Source organism: Molothrus aeneus, chromosome 23 (assembly GCF_037042795.1).
Source record: "Molothrus aeneus isolate 106 chromosome 23, BPBGC_Maene_1.0, whole genome shotgun sequence".
Lineage (NCBI taxonomy): Eukaryota > Metazoa > Chordata > Aves > Passeriformes > Icteridae > Molothrus > Molothrus aeneus.
In genome coordinates this window covers 1,155,743-1,179,686 of record NC_089668.1, presented here as the reverse complement: position 1 = coordinate 1,179,686, position 23,944 = coordinate 1,155,743, and the positions used below count along the sequence as shown (strand labels likewise).

At 49.1% G+C, this 23,944-nt stretch overlaps 2 protein-coding genes across 3 annotated transcripts; both read left to right on the top strand.

Moving 5' to 3' along the window:
• The first annotated feature begins 739 nt into the window (after nucleotides 1-739).
• On the top strand, nucleotides 740-14,183 carry NIPAL3 (NIPA like domain containing 3). 2 transcript variants are annotated; one of them, XM_066564763.1, is made up of 12 exons: nucleotides 740-1,023; nucleotides 1,799-2,313; nucleotides 3,910-3,978; nucleotides 4,066-4,237; nucleotides 4,328-4,387; nucleotides 4,904-5,049; nucleotides 5,646-5,742; nucleotides 7,148-7,283; nucleotides 8,021-8,109; nucleotides 8,801-8,864; nucleotides 9,737-9,831; nucleotides 10,256-14,183. In XM_066564763.1, exons 2-12 carry the CDS (start codon nucleotides 2,218-2,220, stop codon nucleotides 10,453-10,455), a joined length of 1,224 nt encoding a protein of 407 aa, XP_066420860.1. In that variant the 5' UTR covers nucleotides 740-1,023; nucleotides 1,799-2,217; the 3' UTR covers nucleotides 10,456-14,183. The 2 variants fall into 2 exon arrangements, with proteins under 2 accessions (XP_066420860.1, XP_066420859.1); XM_066564762.1 differs by lacking the exon at nucleotides 740-1,023 and adding an exon at nucleotides 1,039-1,062.
• A 2,168-nt stretch (nucleotides 14,184-16,351) lies between these two features.
• On the top strand, nucleotides 16,352-23,315 carry RCAN3 (RCAN family member 3). Its single transcript, XM_066564879.1, has 5 exons — nucleotides 16,352-16,482; nucleotides 19,254-19,493; nucleotides 19,981-20,154; nucleotides 20,593-20,764; nucleotides 21,286-23,315. The coding sequence occupies exons 2-5, from the start codon at nucleotides 19,299-19,301 to the stop codon at nucleotides 21,492-21,494; spliced, it is 750 nt and encodes a 249-aa protein (XP_066420976.1). The 5' UTR covers nucleotides 16,352-16,482; nucleotides 19,254-19,298; the 3' UTR covers nucleotides 21,495-23,315.
• Nucleotides 23,316-23,944: the final 629 nt, after the last annotated feature.

The following is a 23,944-nucleotide window of genomic DNA, read 5'->3' as shown; positions in this document are numbered from 1 at the left end:
CTGGAAGGGCGGGGATCCGGTCACAGCCCACGCGTCCAGTGTCACGACTCAGGGCAGAGCCGGGATTTTATTTCTAAGCTCAGTCCCGGCTCTCAACGTGCAGCAGGGCCGAGGCTGCAGAGCTGGCCCAGGGCAGCAATGGCCTTTGCTGTCTGCATTGAGAGAACCGGCGCTCGGGGCGATGGCTCGGGGGCGAGGGGAGCCCGGGTGAGGGATGAGGTGGAGCCCTCTAGGGCCTCGCCTGAGGTGCCACCGGAAGTCGCCTCACGGCCCAGCCTCGCCCAGGTGAGGCGGCGCGGGGCGCGCTGGGAACGGCGGGTGGCGGGTACCTGAGCGGCTGAGGCGGCGCGGGGGGCACCGGGGAGATCCCCGACCCTGCTCAGGGGTGGTGTGCTGTCTGTATCCGCCCGTTCCTGCCGGTTCCTGCCCGTTCATCCCCGGCCCTCAGCGGCCCCGGGAATGCGGACACCCGGTTACCGAGACAACAGCCGCCTCAGCGCTCATCCAATCACCGTGCTTGTTACTGTGAGCAGGCACCCAATCACAGGCGAGCTCTCAGCGCGACCGCGGCTGGTTTAAGATGGCTCGGCGGAGGAGCTTTGCGCATAAGCTTTAAGGCGGCTCCGGCTGCTGTTCGCGCCACCGGGAGCCGCGCACACGGGGAGGGCGGGAGGAACGGGTCCCACCGGGGCAAAGCGGGGGAAGGCGCGGGGCCGCGGCTGTCCCTGCAGCTCTGGGCCGGGGAGCGCTCCGGGCGGGGCTCGCGGGACCGCCTCGTCCCGCCCCAACCGAGCGGCGGAACGCGGCTTCTTCCGCCCGGCCCCTCAGAGCCCTGCGCCCATAGGCTGGGCCAGATCCCTCTCCGCGCAGCAGCCAATCCTCGCCCGCATCTTGGGGACGGTCCTTTGATTGACAGCGCTGGAGACCAACCGGATGCGCCGAGGAGGAAGTGGCTGCGGCGCTGGACCGGGAGCCGGAGTTGGAGGCCGGGGCCGGGCCGGGCCGGGGTCAGCGGCGGGGCCGGTGAGTGCCGGGGTCGGGCCGGGATCAGCGGCGGGGCCGGTGAGTGCCGGGGCCGGGCCGGGGTCAGCGGCGGGGCAGGGCAGGGACAGCGGCGGGGCCGCGCACCGGAGGATTCGGTGGCACGCCCCGTGTCCCGGCCCGGGGCTGTCCCGCGCTCTGCGCTGCCCGGGCAGGGTCGCTGGCGGTGGGAGCGGGATTTGCTGCCCCATCCCCTCACAGTGGGCGGCTTTGCCCTTCCGTGGCTGCTCTGCCCCACGCTGGGGCTGCCCGGGGCCGCTGCCACGGGACGGGACACGGGCGGTGTCCGGGCTCGGGCCGGGGATGCTCCCGGCGAATCCCGGCCGGGCTGAGCGAGCCCGGGACGGTCGCACCCCGCGGGATCCGCTCAGACCGGGCGAGGGCGGTGCTGCTGCTCCCCAGACAGCTGCAGCGAGCTCGGCCCCGGGAAACCGGGGCTCGGAGGAAGGAGCTTCAGGGAGGAGGGACATGAAAAGCAGGGCTTGGAGGACTTGAGAGCCTTTGTGATGCTGCTAAATGCCAGCTGAGTGTGTCACCCCTGGGGGCCAGCCAGGTCACAAGAGCTTGAAAAGCAGAGTCTGTGAGTTTCTGTTCGAGGCTTTCTAAGAAGACATTTACAATCTGCTTTTCTTTTTTATGTGCAGCTGTGAGTTTGATTCCAGGGGCGTTTCTGTGGCCTATCCTTTATTGCAGGTTTTGGACCACTGATTTATTTCATCTAATTCCTTGGGGCTTCTTTCTTTTTTTTTTCCCTTAGATTCATCTGGAAGGAACATAACCCTGTTGCTTCACTGACTGGCTGGAAGCAGTGGCTCATCTTCCCCTCTCTGTGCCTGTGTGGCCACCCTGAGCCAGGGCAGGGGAAGGGAAGCAGCAGGACCCCTTTGGAAGGGAAGCAGCAGGACCCCTTTGGAAGGGAAGCAGCAGGACCCCTTTGGAAGGGAAGCAGCAGGACCCCTTTGGAAGGGAAGCACAGGACCCCTTTGGAAGGGAAGCAGCAGGACTCCTTTGGAAAGGAAGCAGCAGGACTCCTCTGTGCTTCCCTGACCTTGTCCAGGGGAACAGGATGGATGGCAGGGAGTGGTACCAAACGTTGGTTCCAGCAGAGTCCAAGTCTCTTCTTTAAAGAGAACTTCCAGCATCAAGAAAGCTGAAAAGCAAAGAAAAAACCCCAGAATGGAAGGAAACAGCCCCAGTCTGCAGCTCCAGCAGCTCCCGTTGGCCACAGCAGCAGTTTCTGTGCAGCCACACACAGACTCCTTCTCCTACAAGGTCAGCTTCCCACCCCAACGGGGAGGTTTCCATCCCTGAGGCTCTGATTCCTGGAATGAGCTGATAACGATGCTGCTTTGGGGTTATTTTCTGCAGAAAGGGCTCTGTCTTTGAATTCAGCCATTCCTGGGGTGTCATATCTGGGTGACAGAGAAATTCTGTGTGTGCAGAGCAGAGGAGCTGCAGGAAGGCGTGGCAGGGGAGGGTGTGGAGGTGTTTGGGTGCAGTGATTCTCACAGCTGCCCTTTCAGCCGTGCAGCAGGAACAGAGCAGAGGTTCTGCTCTGCTCTCTGTGTTCAGGTGTTTGAATTTCAGGGTTGAGCCCACAGCAGAGGCTGCAGCTGGCTGGGACATGGGGCTGTAATTCCTCCTTGTGCTCCAGCTGGGAGCAGATAAATTCCCTCTGAATCCCGATTCTGAAGGTATCAGAGGATCTCAGCAAAAAGGGGTTTTATCTTCCTTTGAGACCACAGTCCTGGGCCCTTGTGGGAGTTGACCCAAGTGCTGTTGCCTGAGGCTGTCACAGCACAGAGACCTCTGCACTGTGTCACACAGTGACATCCTCCTGCCACCTTCTCTCTCTGTCCTGGGAACCTCTCAGGTGCTTTTGAGTGAAGCTCTTTGGGTGAATCTTCTTTCTGTGCATTCTGACAAAGAGGTTTTTGTTCTGCTGCTACGAATTTGAAATCTGGAAGTTCTTCTGTGTATGAGAAAATCAAGATTAATCCAATTATTCTTATTGACATCTGAATGTGAGCTGGGTTATCCCAAATCAATGCAAGTAAGGACTGGGCTGAAGGAACACTGCTAATGACATTTAATGAGGTTTAGGCAGTTTTGGGAGCACACAAATGTTTGGTGGCCTCAGGCTCTTCTCTTCAGTCCTCCTCTGCATCTCCTTTGTGACTCAGCCTGCTTTACATCCTCTCTTCATTTCAAATTCCATCTCCAGAGTGTGAGAATTGTTGCTGAGCTTTGAATGCCAGTGCAGAAGAGGTTGGGAGCTGTCAGCAGTCTCCTGTGACTTTGAGAATAACTGGTTTATACAAAAAGCAGATTAAAATCTGTGATAATTGGGCTTCCTGATCACATGGGCTGAATCAGTGACTGAACCAGCAGCTGTCACAAGTGGAGAAGAGCAAAACAGTTGGGAAGCAGAGGTTCCTGATCCATTCTCTGGATTCCAGGGCAATAAAATCCTCATAAATGAGTTTTTCAGAGGCAAGAATGAGTGATGGTGTGGGGTTTTTTTAGCCTTATCTTCCTCCTCTCTGAGAAACTGCAAATGAATTGAAGTCTCTTGGAGAAAGTGGCTGTTGGGTCTTATCTTCCACCTGAGTTCACAGGTGTGGAGCACAGGCACAGCTCTAATCTGAGCTGCCCCAGAGCAGCAGGAAGGGAGGAAGACAAACAGGTTTCACTGACAGCTGGGGGTTGGACCAGATGACCTTTAAAGGTCCCTTCCATGCCAGGCTGTTCCATGATTCAGGAATGGTTTCAAAGTCTGCTCTCTCTCCTCCAGAGTGTGCGAAGCCCTCTGGGCTCTTGGCTGAAGTCAATCATTGTCAGTCATTGTGTGTTCCTTTGGCTTTGCAGGAGAACCTGATTGGGGCACTTCTGGCTATTTTTGGGCACCTTGTCAGCAGCATTGCCCTCAACCTGCAGGTGAGTGCCCTGAGGCAGATCCTCATCCTGCACTGAAATCAGCAATCAAACGTGACAAGGCTGCTTTATTTCCGTGTTCTTTTCTAGAAATACAGCCACATCAGGCTGGCGGGCTCCAAGGACCCCCGGGCCTACTTCAGAACCAAGACCTGGTGGAGTGGGTTCCTGCTGCTGCTGCTGGGGGAGCTGGGAGTGTTCTCCTCCTATGCCTTTGCTCCTCTCTCACTGATTGTGCCCCTCAGTGCAGTGTCTGTTGTGGGTAAGGAGGAAGGAGCCTGGGTGTGTTCCTGTGGGAGATTCCTGGCTCCAGAATTCACTGCTTTTCTCTCTCTTTTTCTTTCTTTCACAGCCAGTGCAATCATAGGAATTATATTTATTAAAGAAAAATGGAAGCCCAAGGAATTTTTGAGTAAGTTCCACAGTTCCTTTTCATTTCTCCTCTGTGTTTACAGTTCATCACACAGCATGGGCCCTCAGGAATTATAATTACAGGGCTGGCAAGGTGTCATGAGCACCTCTTGGATGAAATGTGTCATCTCCTCCACTGTTCATTACAAATGGATGTCTTTTCCCTGGCTTGTGCCAAATCCCCTGAGCCTCACAGCATTTAGAAACAGGCTGAAGCTGCAGCACAGGCACGAGGGAATGAATTCCATGGACATGGAGGCGTTTGCAGAAGTGGGAAGGGGCTGTGGGCAGGGCCAGGCAGGGTCACAGATCTTGCAGCTTGATTTATTTACCAGAGGCCACCTGGTACCAACTTTGTCTCAGTTCCCACTGCCCCTGGTGGCTGCAAGATTTTGGAGGTGGGGCAGGAAGGGCACCCTGAGGAACATCCAGTGATGGTGCTGTGGGATGAATTCATTAATTGCAGGCATCCCACCCCCTCATTAACCCTGTGCTCTCCTGTCCTGTGCTGCCCAAGGGCGTTACGTGCTGTCCTTCGTGGGCTGTGGCCTGGCAGTTGTTGGCACTTACCTGCTGGTGACATTTGGACCCAACAGCCACGAGAAGATGACAGCAGAAAACATCACCAGGCATTTAGTGAGCTGGCCATTCCTGCTCTACATGGTGAGGGGCCATGGAGGGTGGGGGTTTTCTCCTGGGCCAGTTTTGTTGCCAGCATTATTTTTCCTCCTGGTTGCTGCCAGTGTTCCGTGTGTTCACTCATGAACCTGGGCCAGCTTTTCCAGGTGTCAGACACATGCACAGCTCCTTTTGTTTCTCTGAATTCTGTAGGATTAAATGTCTTTGACTGAAAATTTACTGGTGCCTGAGTCTGGGCTTTTTCCACACTGACTTTCTCTGGGCCCTCCAATCTCTTACTGAAAATCCCATGGAATTTGTGTTTTAAGGAAGATAACCCTGGCATTGGCCCAGGAAGCTCAGTGCAGAAAGCAGACTGAGATGTCTCCTGTGGATATTCAGTCAGGACTATTTGATCAGCTGCTTTACCATAAATCCCACAGCAGAAGTGTTTCCTGTTCTGCCAGCAGCTGCTGAATATCTGCTCTCACTGGAATCTGAGATGATGCTGAATTTGGTCTAGAATTGTGTGGGATCCCCATTTCCCTTTGATTTGCCCTATTTAATGTTTGATTGGCTCACATTTACTGCCAATCCCATGTGCTCTGCATCTCTGATATTCTCATTTCTCTCTTTTGTAGCTTGTGGAGATCATTGTGTTCTGTCTGCTCCTGTACTTTTACAAGGAGAGAAATGCAAACTACATTGTCATTATTCTCCTGCTGGTGGCTTTGCTGGGTAAGTTGATATGGACTTGTAAGATCTTTAAACAGTAAACTGAGGCATGCAGGGGATTATATTGATTTAATTAAGGCCATGAAATGCAATAATTTTCTCCAGAAATGTTCCTGAAGCTGACATTTAGAATCTTTGCAAAGAACCTTTGAACAATTAAGGCTTCCCCATCAGGCAAATAATCTGCCAAGCACAGAAAGTGCAGGTTATTAATTAATGTTCTTAATTTTAATCTGGGCACACAAAGGGTGGCATTCAGTGTGTGAGGAGGGCTGAGCCAGTGGGTGGAAGAGAGAATTTGACCTACAAGGATTGTCTCAGCTCTGTTAAGATTTGCTGTGTGGTTCAAGAAATGAGGAATCCTCTGCCACCCCAGCTTGTCCCTGTGAAACAGTCCCTGGTGATTCTGATATCCCACAGTGGGATCCTGCAGTGATTCTGGATTTGCACATTTAATATTTTTTTAATGGAAACTGTAATCAATTAAACTTTAAAAAGGATGAGTAATGGCAAGTCTGCCATGCTGAACTCTGTGTCACAGTCCTCAATTTTTGTTTATGCACCTTCAGTTCCTGCAGTGTCGTTTCTTTTACTCTTTTTTTTGGTTTTTTGAGCTGTTTGGGGCTGGATTTCAGTGGTGCCTCAGAGGCTCCATGAATTACAAAGCAACTGCCCTAATTCTGAAAGGCCCAACTTTCAAGAAAGGAAAGTTCTTCCTGATTCTTGTTTTGGACACTTCTTTGGCTTTATGAACCAAACCAAATGGAAAATTTGTGTCCTCCCATCCCATAACTGCAGAACACTCTTTAAACACTGACAGCACCAGTAAATGTGGAGCCATGATCATTTCTGAAAAATCCCTTCCTGTGGATTTTTCCTCCTGAGAAGCTGAGAGGCCTCAGGAACAAAATGTACCCAATGATTATCTGCTGCTGTGGAATGCAACAGGTGCATCTGGGATTGGGCTCATGTGGTTGTTTCTAATTAATGGCCAATCACAGCCCAGCTGGCTCAGACTCTGTCCAAGACAGAAGCTTTTGTGTCATTCCATTCTTTTTCTATTCTTAGCCAGCCTTCTGATGAAATCCTTTCTTCTATTCTTTTAGTACAGTTTTAATATAATATATATCATAAAATAATAAATCAAGCCTTGTGAAACATGGAGTCAGATCCTCCTCTCTTCCCTCATGCTGGGACCCCTGTGAACAGGTCCCAGTAAATGCTCCCAGTTCTGTAGCTGGAGAAGGGTTCAGTGATTCACTGCAGGTTGCTGTGCTGGGTTTGTGGGGGACAGAACAGGCACTCTGCATGCCCTGTGTGCCTGGCAGGACGAGGGGCAGGGTTTGGGGGATGCTGGGGTGGTTTGCAGGCTCCTGCAGCTGCCCCAGCTGAGTGTGGTGCCCCCCAGGTTCCATGACGGTGGTGACAGTGAAGGCTGTGGCAGGGATGATCCTGGTGTCCATCCAGGGCACCCTGCAGCTGGACTCCCCCATCTTCTACATCATGTTGGTGTGCATGGCTGCCACAGCCGTCTACCAGGCCACGTAAGGACTCCTCTCTTTATCTGCAGTCTGTGGGCAGGGGCTCTTTGGTACCATGCCAAAAATACCCCTGAAATGTAGAGAATTACCCATTCTTTCCTGTCATCTGTCCCAGGGGCCTGGGGGGGGTCTGTGCTTTTCCACTGCCAGGTGGTTTTAATGCCACCGTTCAAGTGGTTGCCAAACAATTTCAGGACTGGAATGGCGGCCAATCAAATGCAGTATCTGCACTGGCTAAAATCAAAGTGCAGGATCAGTGTTGTTGAAAATGTGTCTATTTTTAGGGGTTTTTTCCCCCTTTGTACTTGCAAGAACATAAAAATGTTTTAATGCCACCATTCAAGTATTTTCCAAACAATTTCAGGACTGGAATGGTGGCCAATCAAATGCAGTATCTGCACTGGCTAAAATCAAAGTGCAGGATCAGTGTTGTTGAAAATGTGTCTATTTTTAGGGGTTTTTTTCCCCTTTGTACTTGCAATCACATAAAAAGCTGGTAGCAGCAGGGATAAAAGGATTCTCAAAATATGAGGGACACTCTGGCCCTGAGGTTGGGGCAGTAATTTCAGTGCAGCCACAAACCTCCCTCTTCTGTCCTTTTTATTCTTTCCAAGGCTTTCTGCTGCTGCCATTCACTGAGCAAAGAATGAATTTCCTTAAATTTATGCATCACTTTTGAAAGGTGTTTCCAAAAAAGGATCCTTCCCAATCAGCCCCTGTTGCCTGTGATTGTGTTGCAGGTTTTTAGCTCAAGCCTCCCAGCTCTATGACTCAGCTCAGATCTCCAGCATTGGCTACATCCTATCCACCACAGCAGCAATCTCAGCAGGTAACTGCACAAACCTTTCTGAAAAAAGGGCAAAAGATTTTGGGAAATAATCCTCCTGAAGGTGAATACTCAGCAATATGATGACTCTTATTTTTTTGTCATCTCTCATCTGCAGTGGCTTTGTTTGGGTTTTTTTTCCTTTTTAAAAATGTGAATTATCCCATAGACTGTTAAAATTTTCTGTTCAGCGCTGTCATTTTGTGCAGGGGAATTTTGTTTGAGACTGTTCCTCATTCAATATGTTCTTATATGTGCAGGTAAAATCTTTCCTTGTTATTTATTTTTTACTTTATTTTCTTTACTTTAAATATGTAAAGAGCAGGAGGCAGAACGTGTGTCCTGCTGCCACCCAGGACACTTGCAGAATTTGGAGCTGTTTGTTGTTGTTTGGGGTCAAGAGTTTGTGTATTTTTATAGTTAAATCCAATTTTTCTCATCATTCCAAAATAGTCCCTCTTGTTTTTGCTGCACAGGTTCATTTATATCTCTGTTAGTGACACCAGCAGAACTATTTTGGTAGTGAAACTCGAAAAGATTTGTCAATAATTTGTGTTAAAATAGAAATCAGGACACCTATTTTCAGATCATTAAACAAACAAAGGTGCTGGCTATAAAAATAGGAATCCTGGCTGATGTGGGTTCTGGCTGAAGGTGGAATTGGGAAGATGTAATGAATGATTTCCTTTTCAAGGAGCAACTTTTTACCTGGACTTCATGGGTGAAGATGTTCTCCACATCTGTATGTTTGCACTGGGGTAAGTGCTCCACGTTTCCTTGACAGAAAACTGTTGCTTTATGTGGCTCAAATTGTAAAAATACAAATCTGTTTTAAAAATGCCTCTCTGTCAGAGCAGAGAGTGGCTCTTAGGGCTCAGTGTTGTGTTTGGAAAAAATTGTGTAACCCTTGGTAATGCACAATTACACAACAATTAATCACTAAATCCTGGGGATCAGCTGGGGTGCTCAGCAGATGGCTTGGTTTTCAAGCTGCCTGCTCATGAATTGTAAAATAACCCAAAGACTCTCTCTGGGAACCTTATTTCAGATTTTGCACCTTCCCTGAGCTGTGCCTGACTTGTGGAGTTTTTAGGGCATGGAGAAGGCACAATGCTGATGGGATCAGTAAAACATTTCCTGTGTAACTCAGTGTTTTGGTGTAATTAGCTCTCCATAATCAGGGGACATTCTCAAATATCTTTTAGATAAGTACAGGAAAAAATCCCCAAACGATTGGGAGATCATTGTTCTGAGCTGCACCTTGCTCTGTGACAATGCAGATCTGTGGCTGGTGGTGTGTTTACAGGGAGCCTTGGAAAGGTCAGGCTGCTAAATCCTGGAATCCCATCAAAGCAAAGCCAAACGTTGCTGTGTTTCCTTTCCCCTGCAGTTAGCCAAGGTTGATTAATTAATTAACATGAAAACTTTTCCCTGTGTTTGATAAAGGTGAAGCTGTGCTGGTTGCTGGGGGTGTTCCAGGGCTGTGTTCAGGGGGGCTCAGCTGGGACAGAGCCCTGGAATTCTGCCTTGGCAGGGCCTGGTCTGCAGCTCTGAATTCTGTAGGGAGCAACAGGGACTATTCTGTGCTCTGCCTTGCCAGGCATCTCAGTGATCCCTTCTCCTCCCTCAGGTGCCTCATAGCATTCCTGGGAGTCTTCCTGATCACCAGGAACAGGAAGAAGCCCGTCCCCTTTGAGCCCTACATCTCCATGGATGCCATGCCAGGTGACCAAAGCCCAGGGTTCCATCACCCTGTTCAAGAGCTGGGCTGCCCAGGGAGGGCTCAGGCTGTGCCTCTGCTCAGGGCTGGGTGATCAGGCAGTTGTTATCTGAATTGGAACTGGGGATGGGGCTGGGTCTAGCAGGAGAACTGATTTTTGGGGCTGGCTCAGCAGTGAGGTAGAGGAGCAGAAATCTCCTTTGGGAAGCACAGCTAAGCTCTCTGGTGAGCTGTAAGAAAGCTCTGCAGCACTTGGTGGATAACTGAGAGCCATCCCTCATGCACTGGGAGCTTATTTCTCCATCAGCTGAGCACAAACCCTGTCTTTGATTCAGCAGCTGACGAGCCTCAGGGAGTGCTCATTTCCTGGCTGAACAGAGAGCAGCAAAAATGCACTTTTGTCCCTAATGTGTGCCTCTGCTCCTGCAGGCATGCAGAACATGCACGACAAAGGGATTGCAGTGCAGCCTGACCTCAAAGCCTCCTTCTCCTACGGCGCCCTGGAGAACAACGACAGCATGCCAGAAATCTACAGCCCAGCCACGCTGCCCATCGTACAGGAGCAGCACGGGCCCAGGGGGGTCTCTGCCCCTCCCTACAGGGTGCTGGAGCACAGCAAGAAGGAGTGAGTGACCTTCAGGGACTCAGCAGTCTGACCTTTATTTATTGACCTGTTCAAATAGAAGCGAGCGTAAAGCCGACCTTGAGAAGAGTTTTAAGCTCGTCTCGAGCTGAACTTTCCAGGCTGGTTATTAAAATAAACAACTTTTTCTAGTTGGGAACTTGAAAGCACTTGGCAGGGAGCAGATCCCAGTTCTGCATGGACTGCTGCTGGCTGGGAGTGTGGACTGATGGACTGGGGAGTGCAGCCCTGTGGAGCTGATGGGAGAGGAGATGCTGTGCAAGTGACTGTGCAGTTTTCAGCCCTGCTGGGAGTGGTTTTATCTCCAGACAAGTTCTCAGGAGCTGCTCACAGAGAGAGGAGGACAGGATTTAATCTTTCATTTACAGGGACTGTGACAGGTTTCCAGGAAGGCTCTAAATCCTGGTGTGGCCATGGAGCTCCCCTGACACAGCAATAAATGGAATTGTTTAGAAGCACCAACACTGGAACTCACTGTGTCTTTAGAGCAGCAGAACTGGTGAGAGTGAACATTTATCCCTTCAAACCACCAATTTTGGGCACTTCTGTTCTGGTGCTGAGCACAAGCACTGAGGATGGGGGTTGTTTTTAGAGCACCACTGGATTATATGGCTTAGAACAAAGATTATTTGCCAGTTTTCTGATTTCATAGCAGGAGCTTCAAGTTGGATTAAATGGTGCAGAGGGAGCACTATAAAGGATGAGGACAAGGAGAAATGAGAATGATGTGACTGTATCTGTTGGGAATTGATGTAATTTTGGACAAAATCTGAATTCTTTATCATATTTATTTATTTTCTTTCTGATTGAGGCAGGATTTCCAACTTTAGTGGTCCCAGCTTTTAACAATGTTGAAGTTCCTTAGTTCAAAAGCTCAGTTTGGGTGATGTAACTGGGGTCCTCCCCCTTTTTCTTTATTTTTGAAAAAGGAAAACCAACACTTGTCTACTATTGTGGATGACCTAAGGAGAGAAGTTGCCCAGCACTCACTGAGGCCTGGGAGGATAATGGAGCTTTGTGTACTTTGATATTTATCTTTCCAGCTTCCAGGAGATGGCCAGGAGCTGATACTGAGGGAGAATGGGCACAGAGGGGGGGACAATGGGGAACTGTCAGTTGAGGAGAAAGTGCAACACTCACTGCTTATCCTGGCACTTTGATAGCACTGGGGGGGTTCTCTAAAACTGGTTTGTTTGTTTTTTTTTTTTCTGGGAAAGTGCATTTTAAGTCCACTCAGTGTGGTTTGGGCTGTCTGCACAGTGGAGTCTCCAGGACCCTGGAACTGTATTTGAAAGGAATAGTTCTCATGTTCTGTGTATTTTTAAGTGATTCCCCCAATACCAGGGAGTTTGGGATTATCTTAGATTTGGAATAGTGTCTTTCTGCATTTATTTATTTTTATTTTTATTTGTTAAATTGACTCATGGCCAGTTTCTGTTCCCACTGCCAGAAACTCCCAACAACTCCCCTGACCTGCACATGATTATTCTAGGTTCTTGTTGTTGTAAATGACAACAGAACTGTTCCTTTGCACTTGTTTGCTTTGCCAGACTGATTCCATCTGGGCATGCTTTGGATTGCTTTGGCATTTTTGTGCAGCTTAGAAAAATAACCTTCCCCTGGCCAGGGGAGGTGCCCTGGGGCTGTACCCAGCTTTCTTCACCAGCTGGGCACAATTCAGATCTTATCAGTGGCATCCCCTGCACTGGAGCTTAGGAAACCTCAAGAAATAACAGCTTTCCTTGCACCCTCAATACTTGATTTGTGATTAAGCAAGAAAGGATCTTAATGGGCTCCTGCTGCCAGAGCATTCATTTGCTGGGGTGCAGTGGCTCTGATTTAGTGCCTTTGGATGTGGCCATCGATTGCTGGTGAATTTATGGGCAGCTTTTGTTCATTAACAATGCAGAAGGAAGCAGTGCAGGGAGGCTGGATGGGAATGCTGCCTTTCCTTATCTCTTCCCATTTCATCAACCTGTTCTGACCCATGGGTTCTGCAGCCACAGAACACAGAGTCTGAATACAAGCTGTGGCACCACACACTTGTTCCATGGCAATGCTCTCTGTTAACTGCTTAATAAAACAGTTCAGGAGGGCCTAAATGGTTGCTGATGTAGAGATCAGGATGGTCCTGTGTGTGCCAGTGCACTGGTCCCAGTTCTCAGCAGGGATTAAACCCAGCTCAGACTGGAGCACAGACTTGGCAGCCATGGATTTGGGTCTGGGATTTCCTCCTCAGCACAGCCCTGAGAGATGGACACAGAGCCAGGGGACAGAGCTGCTCTGAGGTGGCTCTGCCTCCCTGGCAGGCTGCTCTGGCCTGCTCAGGGCTGGTTTTGCTGTGAACTCCCCCGTTCTCCTGAGCCCTCGCTCCCTGCACAGAGCCCTCACGTGTCAGCCCTTCTGTGAGTGAAACTGCCCCGAGCCACAGCTCAGCTTTTGTGCTATTGTGTGGCTTTGGCCCTTTCTCTGCAAAGATTCTAAAGGCAAGCCTTGCTCCAAAGCTTTACATAACCATGTTTTATTTACACAGTCTCTGTGTGCTCAAATAATTCTACTTAATAATGACAGTTCCCTTTACCTGCAGCCACAGGGAAATCTTCCTTTGTTTGCTTCTGGAAGCTTCCCTGCCAAAGGCCTCCACTGGAGGTGGTGTCTGTTTCTCCAGCACATAAATCACAATATTTATGATCATTGTGCCACAGCAGTGGAGCCTGGGCTGTTCCTTGGCCATGGGCCTCAGCTCCATGAGTGATGTATGGGTAGGACTGAGGGACTGCACCTCAGTCCTCTTTGTTGCTGTGTTCAACACTGGAATCTTATCATGGGCTTGGTTTTGTTTGGTTTTTTTTTATTTTATGCACGTTCCTCTTTCTTGCTTTTTCTCCCAGTCTTCCAAAAAATGTTATTTTCTGCTCTTCAGCCTAAGAAAAGGCATGAGCAGGGCCCAGAGACAGCAAGTGTCTTGTTCAAACTTGACTGAAGGACTTCTGTGCTCTTTCTGGTTTTTTCAGGAGTGAATTAAACTCCTCACCTCCCTTCTAATCCAGGGAAGCTGGAACAGGAAGGGTTTTGCACCCTCACACTGAGCTTTTCACAGAATATTTGTTAGTCTGAGGTGACAGTGGCCATGCCTGGGACTGCAGCAAATATTTACAGCAGAGCAGCACAGCAAGGTTCAAAGGAGAGGAGCCCTGTGCCACATTCCAGGGTGAAAAATTATTTAAGTGTTGTCCAGCACGCTCTGATGTGTGAATGTCAGCACTGCAGGGTTCGGGCAGGACCCTGCAGCTGGCACAGCACCCCCAGACTCCAAAGGGAAGGGATTTCTCAGCACCAGGAGCTGCTCCAGCACTCTGGTGAAGGTGCAGCTCCTTGGGTTCATCCCTGCCTTCCTTACCCAGTGTGAGCTGACATCTCTGGCCTCCTCCCTGTGTGGCTTCTTGAGGCCCCAGAGCACTTCAAGCATCCTCAGTGTGTATTTCATGTGTAACTGCACTCTGTGGAGCACAGCTGAATGTGTAAAATGATCTGCCTACAACATTCTCCTGTTCACCTTAAAATGTGTAAATAAATCAAGCTTTACACTCTAGCACTATAAAGGATAACTGCTTCATTTTTCACAGGCAATGTTGCATGTCTGTTTAATTCTATTTGTCTTTCAGGTGAGACAAATGAAACCAAACTTTGAATAAAAGATTGTGGTAAAACCTATGGAATTCTGGCTTGCTCCATGCTCCTGGTAGAGCTTTCATTGACCAGAAATGTCTTGGGAGAAGCTGACAGGATTTAGGTGACTAAAGTGAATATTGAAAGCGCTCTCTTGTCTGCTTTTTAACAGGACACTTGTAAATGAAATGCAGATTGTTACAGCATTACTAATGCTCCCACTTTCACAGGAGTCTCCACATAGCCGGGGTCAGCTGTAGGAATTGTGCAATTTACCTTTAAAACTTCCTTTTACTGGGCTTTGAAAAAAATATTTTGCATTTAATATTTTGAAGAGCTTGAAATTGTGATCCAAAGAAAGGGCTGGGGACACAACCCCAACTCACTGTATTTCTGGTGGCCTAAATAGTGACCTTTTTTACTGAAATTGAGCTTCTCTGACACATCTGAGCCCCCTGAGAACAGCTGGAATGCAGCTGTGGCAGGCGGCATCCCTCAGGCACAGGGCACCGTGTCTGGGGTACAGAAAAGTGGCAATTTGGCTTAATCGACTGCTTGCCAACCTAATTAACACTCAACAGATGGGTTTGCAGTCCATGGGGAGAAGCAGAGGATAACCCTCAGGATACTTTTAATTAAATGTATCTCTTGGGGTCCCAAACCACAAAGGGAGAAAAGACAACCCAAGGGCAGCCTCGGTGTTAGAGTTGCACTTCACTGAATCCCTGGATTCCCTAATCCCCAGAATTTCTGATAAAAGTACTTTGTTAACGTCCACCATTCGAGGATTAGAGGGTTATATTACGAGTGTTCTAAGTGCTGATATAAAGATGTGCCATTGATGTCAGGAGTGTTACAGGAGTGCTACAAACGAGGTGTTATTGCAAGAGACAAAGTACTTTAAATGCCACTGAAGTGGACACAAATGTTGCAGTTAGTGGTATTAAAGCAGAATCTATTGTTGCCCAGGGAGGAAAATGTGGTATTAAATCGATAAAGCAGGAGATTGCAGCAAGGGAGGGCTGAGGATGGAGGGTAACCTGTTACACCTGAATTTGCACTGCATCTGAATTGCAGAATGCCTTTACCTGGACAGGGGAGACTGATCCTACCTTCCTAAAGTGACATCTGCTGGGCTGTTTTCTTACAGGGGAAAGGTGGACAAATCCTGGCAGAGAAGCCGAGCTCAGCATCTCTCTCTGTGTTTCTGAAATTTAAAGGAAAATATTTCAGCCACAGAAATTTCACTACTTGTATCACCAACCCACGCTGTCTTCTGTCTTTCCAAGTGAGGACGAAGCTGTTGAACTCAATATTAGTGTCAGTGAAACTCTAGTTTTGCGTGGGTTTTTTGTGAAAAACCAAAGAAAGGATGTTGGTTTGTGCTTTTTTTCTAGAGGTAGATGTGCACAGGCACTGATGTATCACCCAGCTCAGATGATGGCTGTCTGAACCATCTCATGGCTGGATTAAGCTGTGATTTACTCCGAGGAGGACACAAACTGTCACTGTTCCCAGCTGGCAGCTGGCCGAGGCTGATGGCAGAGCCATCCCGATTAATGCCAGGCGAAGAATCGAAGAATCCCAGAATGGTTTGAGTTAGAGACCTTAAATCTCATCCCACCCCTGCCATGGCAGGGACGCCTTCCACTGTGCCAGGCTGCTCCAAGCCCCAGTGTCCAACCTGGCCTGGGGCACTCCAGGGATCCAGGGGCAGCCCCAGCTGCTCTGGGCAGCTCCTTCCTCCACAGCAGCCGCCGATCCCTCGTCCGGAAGCTGCTCCGAGGGCGATTTGCACCATTTTTAAATAAATTCTCATCGCTCTGAGCTCAGGGACCCACAGGGACCCTGGAGGGCCGCTCCTCGGGGCCTCTCCGGGGCTGGCCCAGAGCCGTACAAACACCGCCCGAAGTGTCCCCGGAGCGCTTTTGGGGCTCCCCCTGAAACCTCCCGGGGGAGGCGGCGGCGGCGGCGGCGAGGCCGGGACCACGGGGCCCCTCAGGGGAGCGGACCCGCCGCGCCCCCTCAGCGGGGCGGGCATGCGCAGAGCCCCGGCTCCCTCCCGCCGCTCTCCCTTTCCCTCACCGCTCCCTCCCTCTCTCCTCCCCTCCTCTCCCTCTCTCCATCCGGGTCACCGACCCCCCTCACACTCCCCTCAGCTCCCGGTGGACGGCGGGGGGGGGGACGCGCGCGCAGGCGCGTTCCCGCCGCCGCCCCGCCCCGGCACCCGCGGGGGCCGCGCGCTCCCGGTGCCGCTCACGGACGCCCGCGGGACCCGCGCGCTCCCGGCGCCCCGCACGGACCCTGCGCGCTCCCGGCGCCCCTCAGGCAGAGCCGTCCGCAGGTGAGCTGAGCCGCGGCCCCGCCGGAGCCGCCCCCGGGCCGGGCCGTGCCGTGCCGGGCCGTGCCGCGGCTGCGGGCGGGGAAGTTGTTTTCATCCTCTCTCAGGGCGGAGACGGAGCGTTTGGGGGGGTTGAATTAAAGAACATTCGCAGCCGAGGCTCCGGCCCCGGGCCGGTTTTGTCCCGGCGCGCTGAGCCAGGGCAGCTCCGTGGGGTTTGGAATCGTGGCATGGTTCGGGTGGGAAGGGTTAAATGCCAGCCGGTGCCACCCCTGCCATGGCACGGACACCTTCCACTGTCCCAGGCTGCTCCAGCCCCATGCCCAGCCTGGCCTGGGGCACTGCCGGGGATCCAGGTGCAGCCACAGCTGCTCTGGGCATCCCCGCCCTCCCACGGAAGGATTTTCTCCCTGTAAGAGCAGATTTAACTGCTCCTGTGGAAATCGCCACCGTTCCCAGCCCTTACATTCCTGGAGCGGTGGGATGTGACCGTGAATGAGCCGCTGCTCCAGAGGATGCCAAGGAAAACTCCCCGGTGCTGCCTGAGCCCGTGAAGAGCCACAGCTCCCCATGGCAGGAGCTGCTTTGCTTTCATTTCAGATGATTTTTAGCCTTCTATGAAGTTGGGGAGTTCGCTTATAAGCATTGTTTGTTTATAAGCATTTCCCCGTCATATTTAAATGATAAGCAGGTGTTAATGCTCAGAGAAAGGACTTGGTGAAAGGTCTGATCCCAGTGGCTTTAGTTCTTGGAATCCTTTAAATTGTGCTGTTTAATCTGAAATCTATGAGGGGGTGAGTGATCCAATAGTTTGCTAATGAGTATTGCAATGAAATTGTTTATAATTCTATTGCTGTTAATACTTTGATAAGAATAAGCTGATTGTAATAAATAACTTGGATTTGCATATCTCCATTCACATCAAACAATTTATAAATAGGAATCTCTCACCTTTCCAAGGAGGTAAGTGAAGAAATTCCCTTTTCCTGAAGCAGAGCACTGGCTGTTGCACTGATAATCACATTCCTGTACCTGTCAAGTTTGGAGTGTCCTTCTTCTGATTTGGATGCTTTCTAATAATTGCACAGTGAATAGTTCTACCCAGTCTGTTCAAATATCACTTCTCACAGGGCTGTTACTCCCGTACTTCTTAATTAATATTCATACCTGAGTCTCACCTGTGTCATCCTGATGTTGGAGATTTTTGCCTTGCTCAGTCATCAGGTGTTTTGAATTGATTTGGGTGAAGTAATGAAAAATCAGTTTTCTGAGAAAAGAAGTAGAATTAACCATGAGGTTTATGATTAAAAGCAACACCGCTATGATGAAATCTTAATTAAAAAAGAAAGAAACACAAAATAATTGCTGTAACTTCTATAGCCCAGTGTTGTCTGCAGAAGCACTCTGTGCTGAGCTGGGTTTGGTTTAATGTCACTGCTGCCCTGACTTTGTTCTGCACTGAGGCTCAGACCTGACCAAATCTTGAGTTGCTCTGTGTGTTCCTCACTCCATGTTTCATTCACCATTCATCCAAGTACTGAGTTTACTTTCCAAACTCTCCCTTTTCCCTGCCAGTGTTGCTCTCTCCTTGCTGGAGGCCTCCCCATCCTTTGGGCTGTCAGGAAAGCAGGTGCTGGGGGCAGTTTGTGGGTTGGGTGCTTTGATCCCTCAGCAATGTGGGATCAAAAGCAGGCCAAGGCTGGAATGTTGCTCCCAGTCCAGCAGAGCTTGGCTGGATATGGGTGTCTGTCCTGGTGCTGTTTGGGTGAGCCCAGATCTCCTCAGAGCCAGATGGTGCCTTTTGTTTTCACCATGTTCCTCTTCCCTCCTTGCATGAATCAGCAAGCACAAGAACTGAGGTTTCCACCAGCTGCCTGTTCTCCCAAATTTCCATCCTTCCTGCCATGCTGGGCAGCAGAACTGGGATCCCCATGTGTGACTGGGGCAGTCACTGTCATTAACCCAGTTAATCCCCCCTCATTAGGCAAATATTCAAATGAGATCATTGCCAATGAAACATCACATATTTACTGCCTTCTTTCAGTGTTGTGTCACAGATGATCACTCTTTCCAAACCCAGATCTGGTGCAATTAACCTGGTTTTCTCTCAGCTAAGAGCAGTGTGATAACCTCAGGAGTTTTGCAGGGATGGGTTGGCAGAAGGTCCACTCCAGTAAAATCTTTTCTATTTCTATAAAAAATACTCTCCCTGATGTTTTTTATTTAGTCTCTTGCTTATTTGCATTTTTTTGTCTTCCTTGATGTGTCTACTCCTGTAAGTACTCCTGCCTATGGGAAAGGTGCAGGAAAAGGACATTTCCTTCCATCAGGAGATTTCAGATTTTTGAGAGGCTTTGGACAGATGATTTAACTTTGTCCACGTGCTCTCATTGATGAAATAAAGTTGTTATTTTTTCAGATACCAGAGGACTGCTCTGATTACCCAGGAAATGGTTTTAATTATTAAACAAGAAATTGTTGCTCACTGTAAAGTGTGTCATGGAGAAAAGCTTCTAGAACAGCGCTGTCATTTTGGATTCCTGTCAGAGTAAAGGGAGGAGGAATTGCAGTTTCCTGATGGGGTGACTTTATCTTCCCTTGGATGGAGCAGCAGAGTCCTCCCTCCACCCTCAGCAGGGGAATGTGTTGCTGCTGAGTCGTGGGGACAGAACAAGTTCCCTGTTGATTCCTGCTCCTTGTGAAATGATTTGCCCTTAGCAGTGGGGCAGGAAGCTGTGCTACCCTCACGTTTGGTTTGGGTTTTTGGCTGGCAGGGCCCTGCTGGGAGCTGGCACCCGAGGAGCTGCTGGGGGGGAAGGATGCTCAGGGATTCCATGAAGTCCTGGAGCGACAGCCAGTCAGACCTGTACAGCAGCGACCAGGAGGACGAGGAGCAGATGATTTTTGGAGAAAATGAAGAAGATTTGGAAGAGATGATGGATTTCAGTGACTTGCCTACCTCACTCTTTGCCTGCAGCGTTCATGAGGCCGTGTTTGAGGTACAGGAGGAGAAGGTAAGGGAGAAGGAGTGTGAGTTGTTCTCAGTGTTCCATTGAACATTTTTGTCTGGATTTTCAGTGTATTAATGCACATTATAACTGAGGGGAAAAAATCTGTAAATGAGGTCCCTTGTGGATCAGAGAGCTGGTAAATTAATTGAATCTCATAATTGAAAATTATTAATTGGATTTCAGAAGCATGAAATCGATTTTCATGACAGTGCAGTGCAGCTGCAGCACTGAGCAGCTCTCGCTAGGTGGCACCTGGTGTATTCAGAGTTTCTGGGCTCATTCACATCGGTTTACTCTTGGGATTCAGGTGAAACCAGTGAGACAAAGCTGTGCCGCCCCGAGTGTGGATTTACAAGCAGGGAGGGAGGTGTGGAATGTGCAGGTTGAGGTGATTCAGGAAATGGATGGGAGAGGACAGTAAAGGAAAATATCTTTTCATGGAGTGAGAATGTTCATTTTGCACCTGGAGAATGTTTGTGTTTCTCTGCAGGAAAGGTTTGAAGCACTTTTCACAGTCTATGACGAGCAGGTGACATTCCAGCTGTTCAAGAGCTTCAGGAGGGTGAGGATAAACTTCAGCAACCCCGAGGCAGCAGCCCGGGCTCGGATAGAGCTGCACGAGACCGAGTTCAGTGGGAAGAAGCTGAAGCTCTACTTTGCACAGGTACAGTGGGACACAGACACCTTGCACCTCTGTCCTTGTTCCCTTATTCCTCCTTTGCCCATGAGCTTCATTTGGGGGAAATATCTGAAATCTCCTCATTGTTCTACACTGAGCTGTGCCAACATTTTAGGGCACAGTTTTGGTTTTCGTCTTGAGCTGAGATTGGTTGGGACAGTCACCAAATCAGACACACAGAGGGGCTGCAACAAAATAAGTGGGTCCCAAATTCTCTTTCTAAGAGATGCTTTGTTCCTGTTGCATTGGCACAGGTCCCACAGCAGTCCCTGCACAGGTTCTGAGCTGCAGCAGCTCCCTGAGGTGTTGTACAAAGAGCTGAACCCGTTTTGGTTTTTAAAGCTAGGCTGAATTAGTGGGGAAATAAACCAAATAACAAGGGAATTAATATTTGTGCTCTCTGTCTCCTGGCTTTGCCTGCAGGTGCAGGTGTCCACTGAAATTGGGGACAAGTCCTACCTCCTTCCTCCACAACCTGTGAAACAGTTCCTGATTTCCCCCCCTGCCTCTCCCCCTGTGGGTTGGAAGCAGAGTGAAGATGCAACTCCTCTGATCAATTATGACCTGCTCTGTGCTGTCTCCAAGCTGGGGCCAGGTAAGGACATTTACCTGCTTTTGTTTGGTACTTCCCTTCAAAAGTGGCTATTGAGGGAGTTTATCTTCTTGTCCTTTTCTGTGAGAAGAAAATGAGTCTCTTCTCTTTCTAAGCCTTCCTGGGAGATGTGGTTTTTGCTTTCTGTGAAAAGCAGGAAATGGGGAGGCTTGATGTTCTCAAATGCTTTTGTAGCTTTTAGTTTACAAATGTCACAGAAATATACAGCACACATGATGTCACTTAGAAATGCATTTGCTGCTCGTGTTCTGATGTCTTCCTGGGAGTTTTTTACATCCCTCCCTTCCTCTAAATGCCAATTAAAAGATTGATTGGATTCAAAGTGTGCTGTAACTGCTACAGGAACTGTTTTAAGGCATTTGGTGAAGAGTGGAGGTTGAGCACATTAAAGATGGGCTGGGAATTCATGATTACTTGGTTGTGCTGTTGAAGTTAAGGGGGTTTTCAGCTGAATGCTTTTCCTTGGGGGTGTTTTTAACCTTGCTCTTGCTGGCTGCTCCCAGGGGAGAAGTACGAGCTGCACGCAGGGACAGACTCCACCCCCAGCGTGGTTGTGCATGTGTGTGAGAGTGAGACTGAGGAGGAGGAGGAGATGAAGAACCCCAAGCAGAAGATCCTGCAGACACGGCGCCCAGACCCGCCCCCCACCATCCTGAGTGACTCCAAAGCCTTTGAGTGTGCCCTGGAGGTGGGGGGGACAATGCCCTGCTAGAGCTGAGCTGCTCCACCTGGTACCAGCTCCAGGCACCTGGCCAGTCCATGTGTTGCTGTCTGTGCTGCTGCTATAGGTCACAACAGATCTGACTTGTAGTTGTCTCTCATGTTCAAGATTTTGGATGCCAATGCTCTGAAAAGCACTTTAATTTTAGGGACTAGTCCCCCCCCGAGTGTAGCAAATCCACCTGACTTGAAATAGTGACAACTAGGGAGTCTGGCTGTGTTTTGGTTTTTTAAGATGTTGCCCTTTGCTCTCTGTTGTACAGTGTGATGTTCCAAGTGTGAAATAATCTCCTCCTGTCACGAGTGGGTTCCAGCAAGTTCCTTGTACAGCAGTTAAAAGCTGATCTGTCCAACAGCTTCCAGTTAATCTAGTGTTAAACTCCAGTGAAATGCACTCTCTATGCTCAGATTCCTTGCCAGCTGAGGTGAGGGTTAACCTTTGCTTTTCTCAGAAATACCAGCTGTGTGTTTGTAGTTTGACATGAGGCACAAATACACTGAGGAGCTGAATTCAGGAGGGAGAACACCAGAGGAAGAACCTCAGAGTCCATCACCAACACTCCTGCTCTGCTGCCTGTGGTGGTTGCACTGAGCCCTAATTAGGAGTTAATGACAGTGGTGGAGTGAGATATGGGTCCAGCTGTTGAGTGTGCTGTGTCTGATCCTCTCTGACAATCTGGGGATGTTTGTTCCTCTCCAGTCCTTGGGACTGCCTCCACCTCTGAATAAATCCAGTGACTGTTAGGTCCTGGCAGGAGCTAAAACATCCAAGGGTTAATTGTTAACTTCTCCAGTCTGTTTTGTATTTTCAAAGACAATCAGTTGCCTGGCTTAGCCAGTTTTTATGCAGTTTCAGCCCTTGTTTGCTGTTTTTCATGAAGACTTTTTCTGTGTGGCCTCCTGTGTGTCTGGCAGAGCATCTGCTGCTTCTGAGACCAGGATGCATCTTTTAGAATACAGATCTTTGATTTTGTGATCTTGTGTTAAGTGTTTTAGTAGGAGGAAAATATGCCTTGGTATAACAACACCTGCTCCTGTGCTTTTATGCTATTTTATAGCCAAACTTTTTTAGTCTAGACAGATTCTTCTTTTTTTCTATTTAAAAAGATAAAATGATTTGTGAACAAACCAGGCTGCTGATGTTCCTGTGTAGAAATCATTCAGAAATTCAGATTTTTCAGGTTCATTTCAGTGTGTTTCAGTTGTACCTAACGTGCTTCTCGAACTTCCAGAAGTGTTTTCACTTGACTGACAGCAGGGGGAAAAGAAATGGGCAGGGATTCTCATGGATGTGGAGGTTTTCAACTCTGTGTTGTGCCTGCTCAGGATCCCTCCTGCCACCAGCTTCAAAGTGGGATCCTGCAGGCAGATCCTTGCTCCAGAGACAGGAATAGGACAGAGTGAAAAGGTAGGAAATGGGGTTTGTCCTTCTATCACAGGCGTGGTATTTATGTATCTCTTCAGGTATTGAAATCACTCCAAGCCCAGCTTCACTGTCTCACTGTTCCATGGAATTAAAACAAAGGTAAAAAACCCAACAAAAACCTGTGTTACCCAGCAGGCTTATGGATTTTTGAAATTCCAGAAGTCTGGGTTGGATTCTCTGTGGTGTTTCTATTTTTTAAATTATTTCATTTCTACCCCAGTGTAGAAGTTGCTGTAAGTAGGAGTAAGTGGAAAACCTTCAGAAACAATTTTATAATGAGAATCAAGTGTGATGTTGTTGATGTATAAATGTGTAAAATGTGGAACAACATTCCAGCACTTTCCATTGTGTAAAGACACTTCAAATAAAACAACGCAGTGCCATTCACATGGGATTTGGGATTTGGACTGTGTTCACTTTAATGGGGATTTGGACTGTGTTCCATCAGGACAAGGTGGATATTGAGATCTGTGATGGTGGTGTCTGCCTGAATGTTCTCATGGGCAGAAGGGAGGGACCTACGAGAGGGATTTGGGATCCTTGGGTGGGAAGGAGGAGCCAAACAGAGGCTTCAAATCTTTAATGAGGCCATTGATCAATATCAGAAGAGATTTTCTCCACTCTGGGGTGACAGCCTGCCTTGGCAAATGAAGCTGGAGTTTGCTTTATTCCCCCATGCCATGATTCAGTGCCCCCCACCAGAAGTGTTTCTCCCAGTCACTGACCTGCTGGTGAGGGCTTTATTTTTAGCAGCAAGCTTGCACAGAGGCACCAACTCAGCCCTTTCTGAGCTTGCACTTTGTATAAATAAATACCCCAAATTCTTTTAAAATGTCCTCCTTGAGCAGCAGCTGAAACATGTGGTTTTCTTTGTGCTCTGGAGTTATGGGAGTACTTTGGTTTTATAATAACTGAGAACCTGTGATTGCAGCTCCTCATTCTGCCTTGTCCCCTGGACAGACCCTGTGCATAAAATTCCAATTGCTTCATTTATTCCCTGAAAGATTTAATTTCCA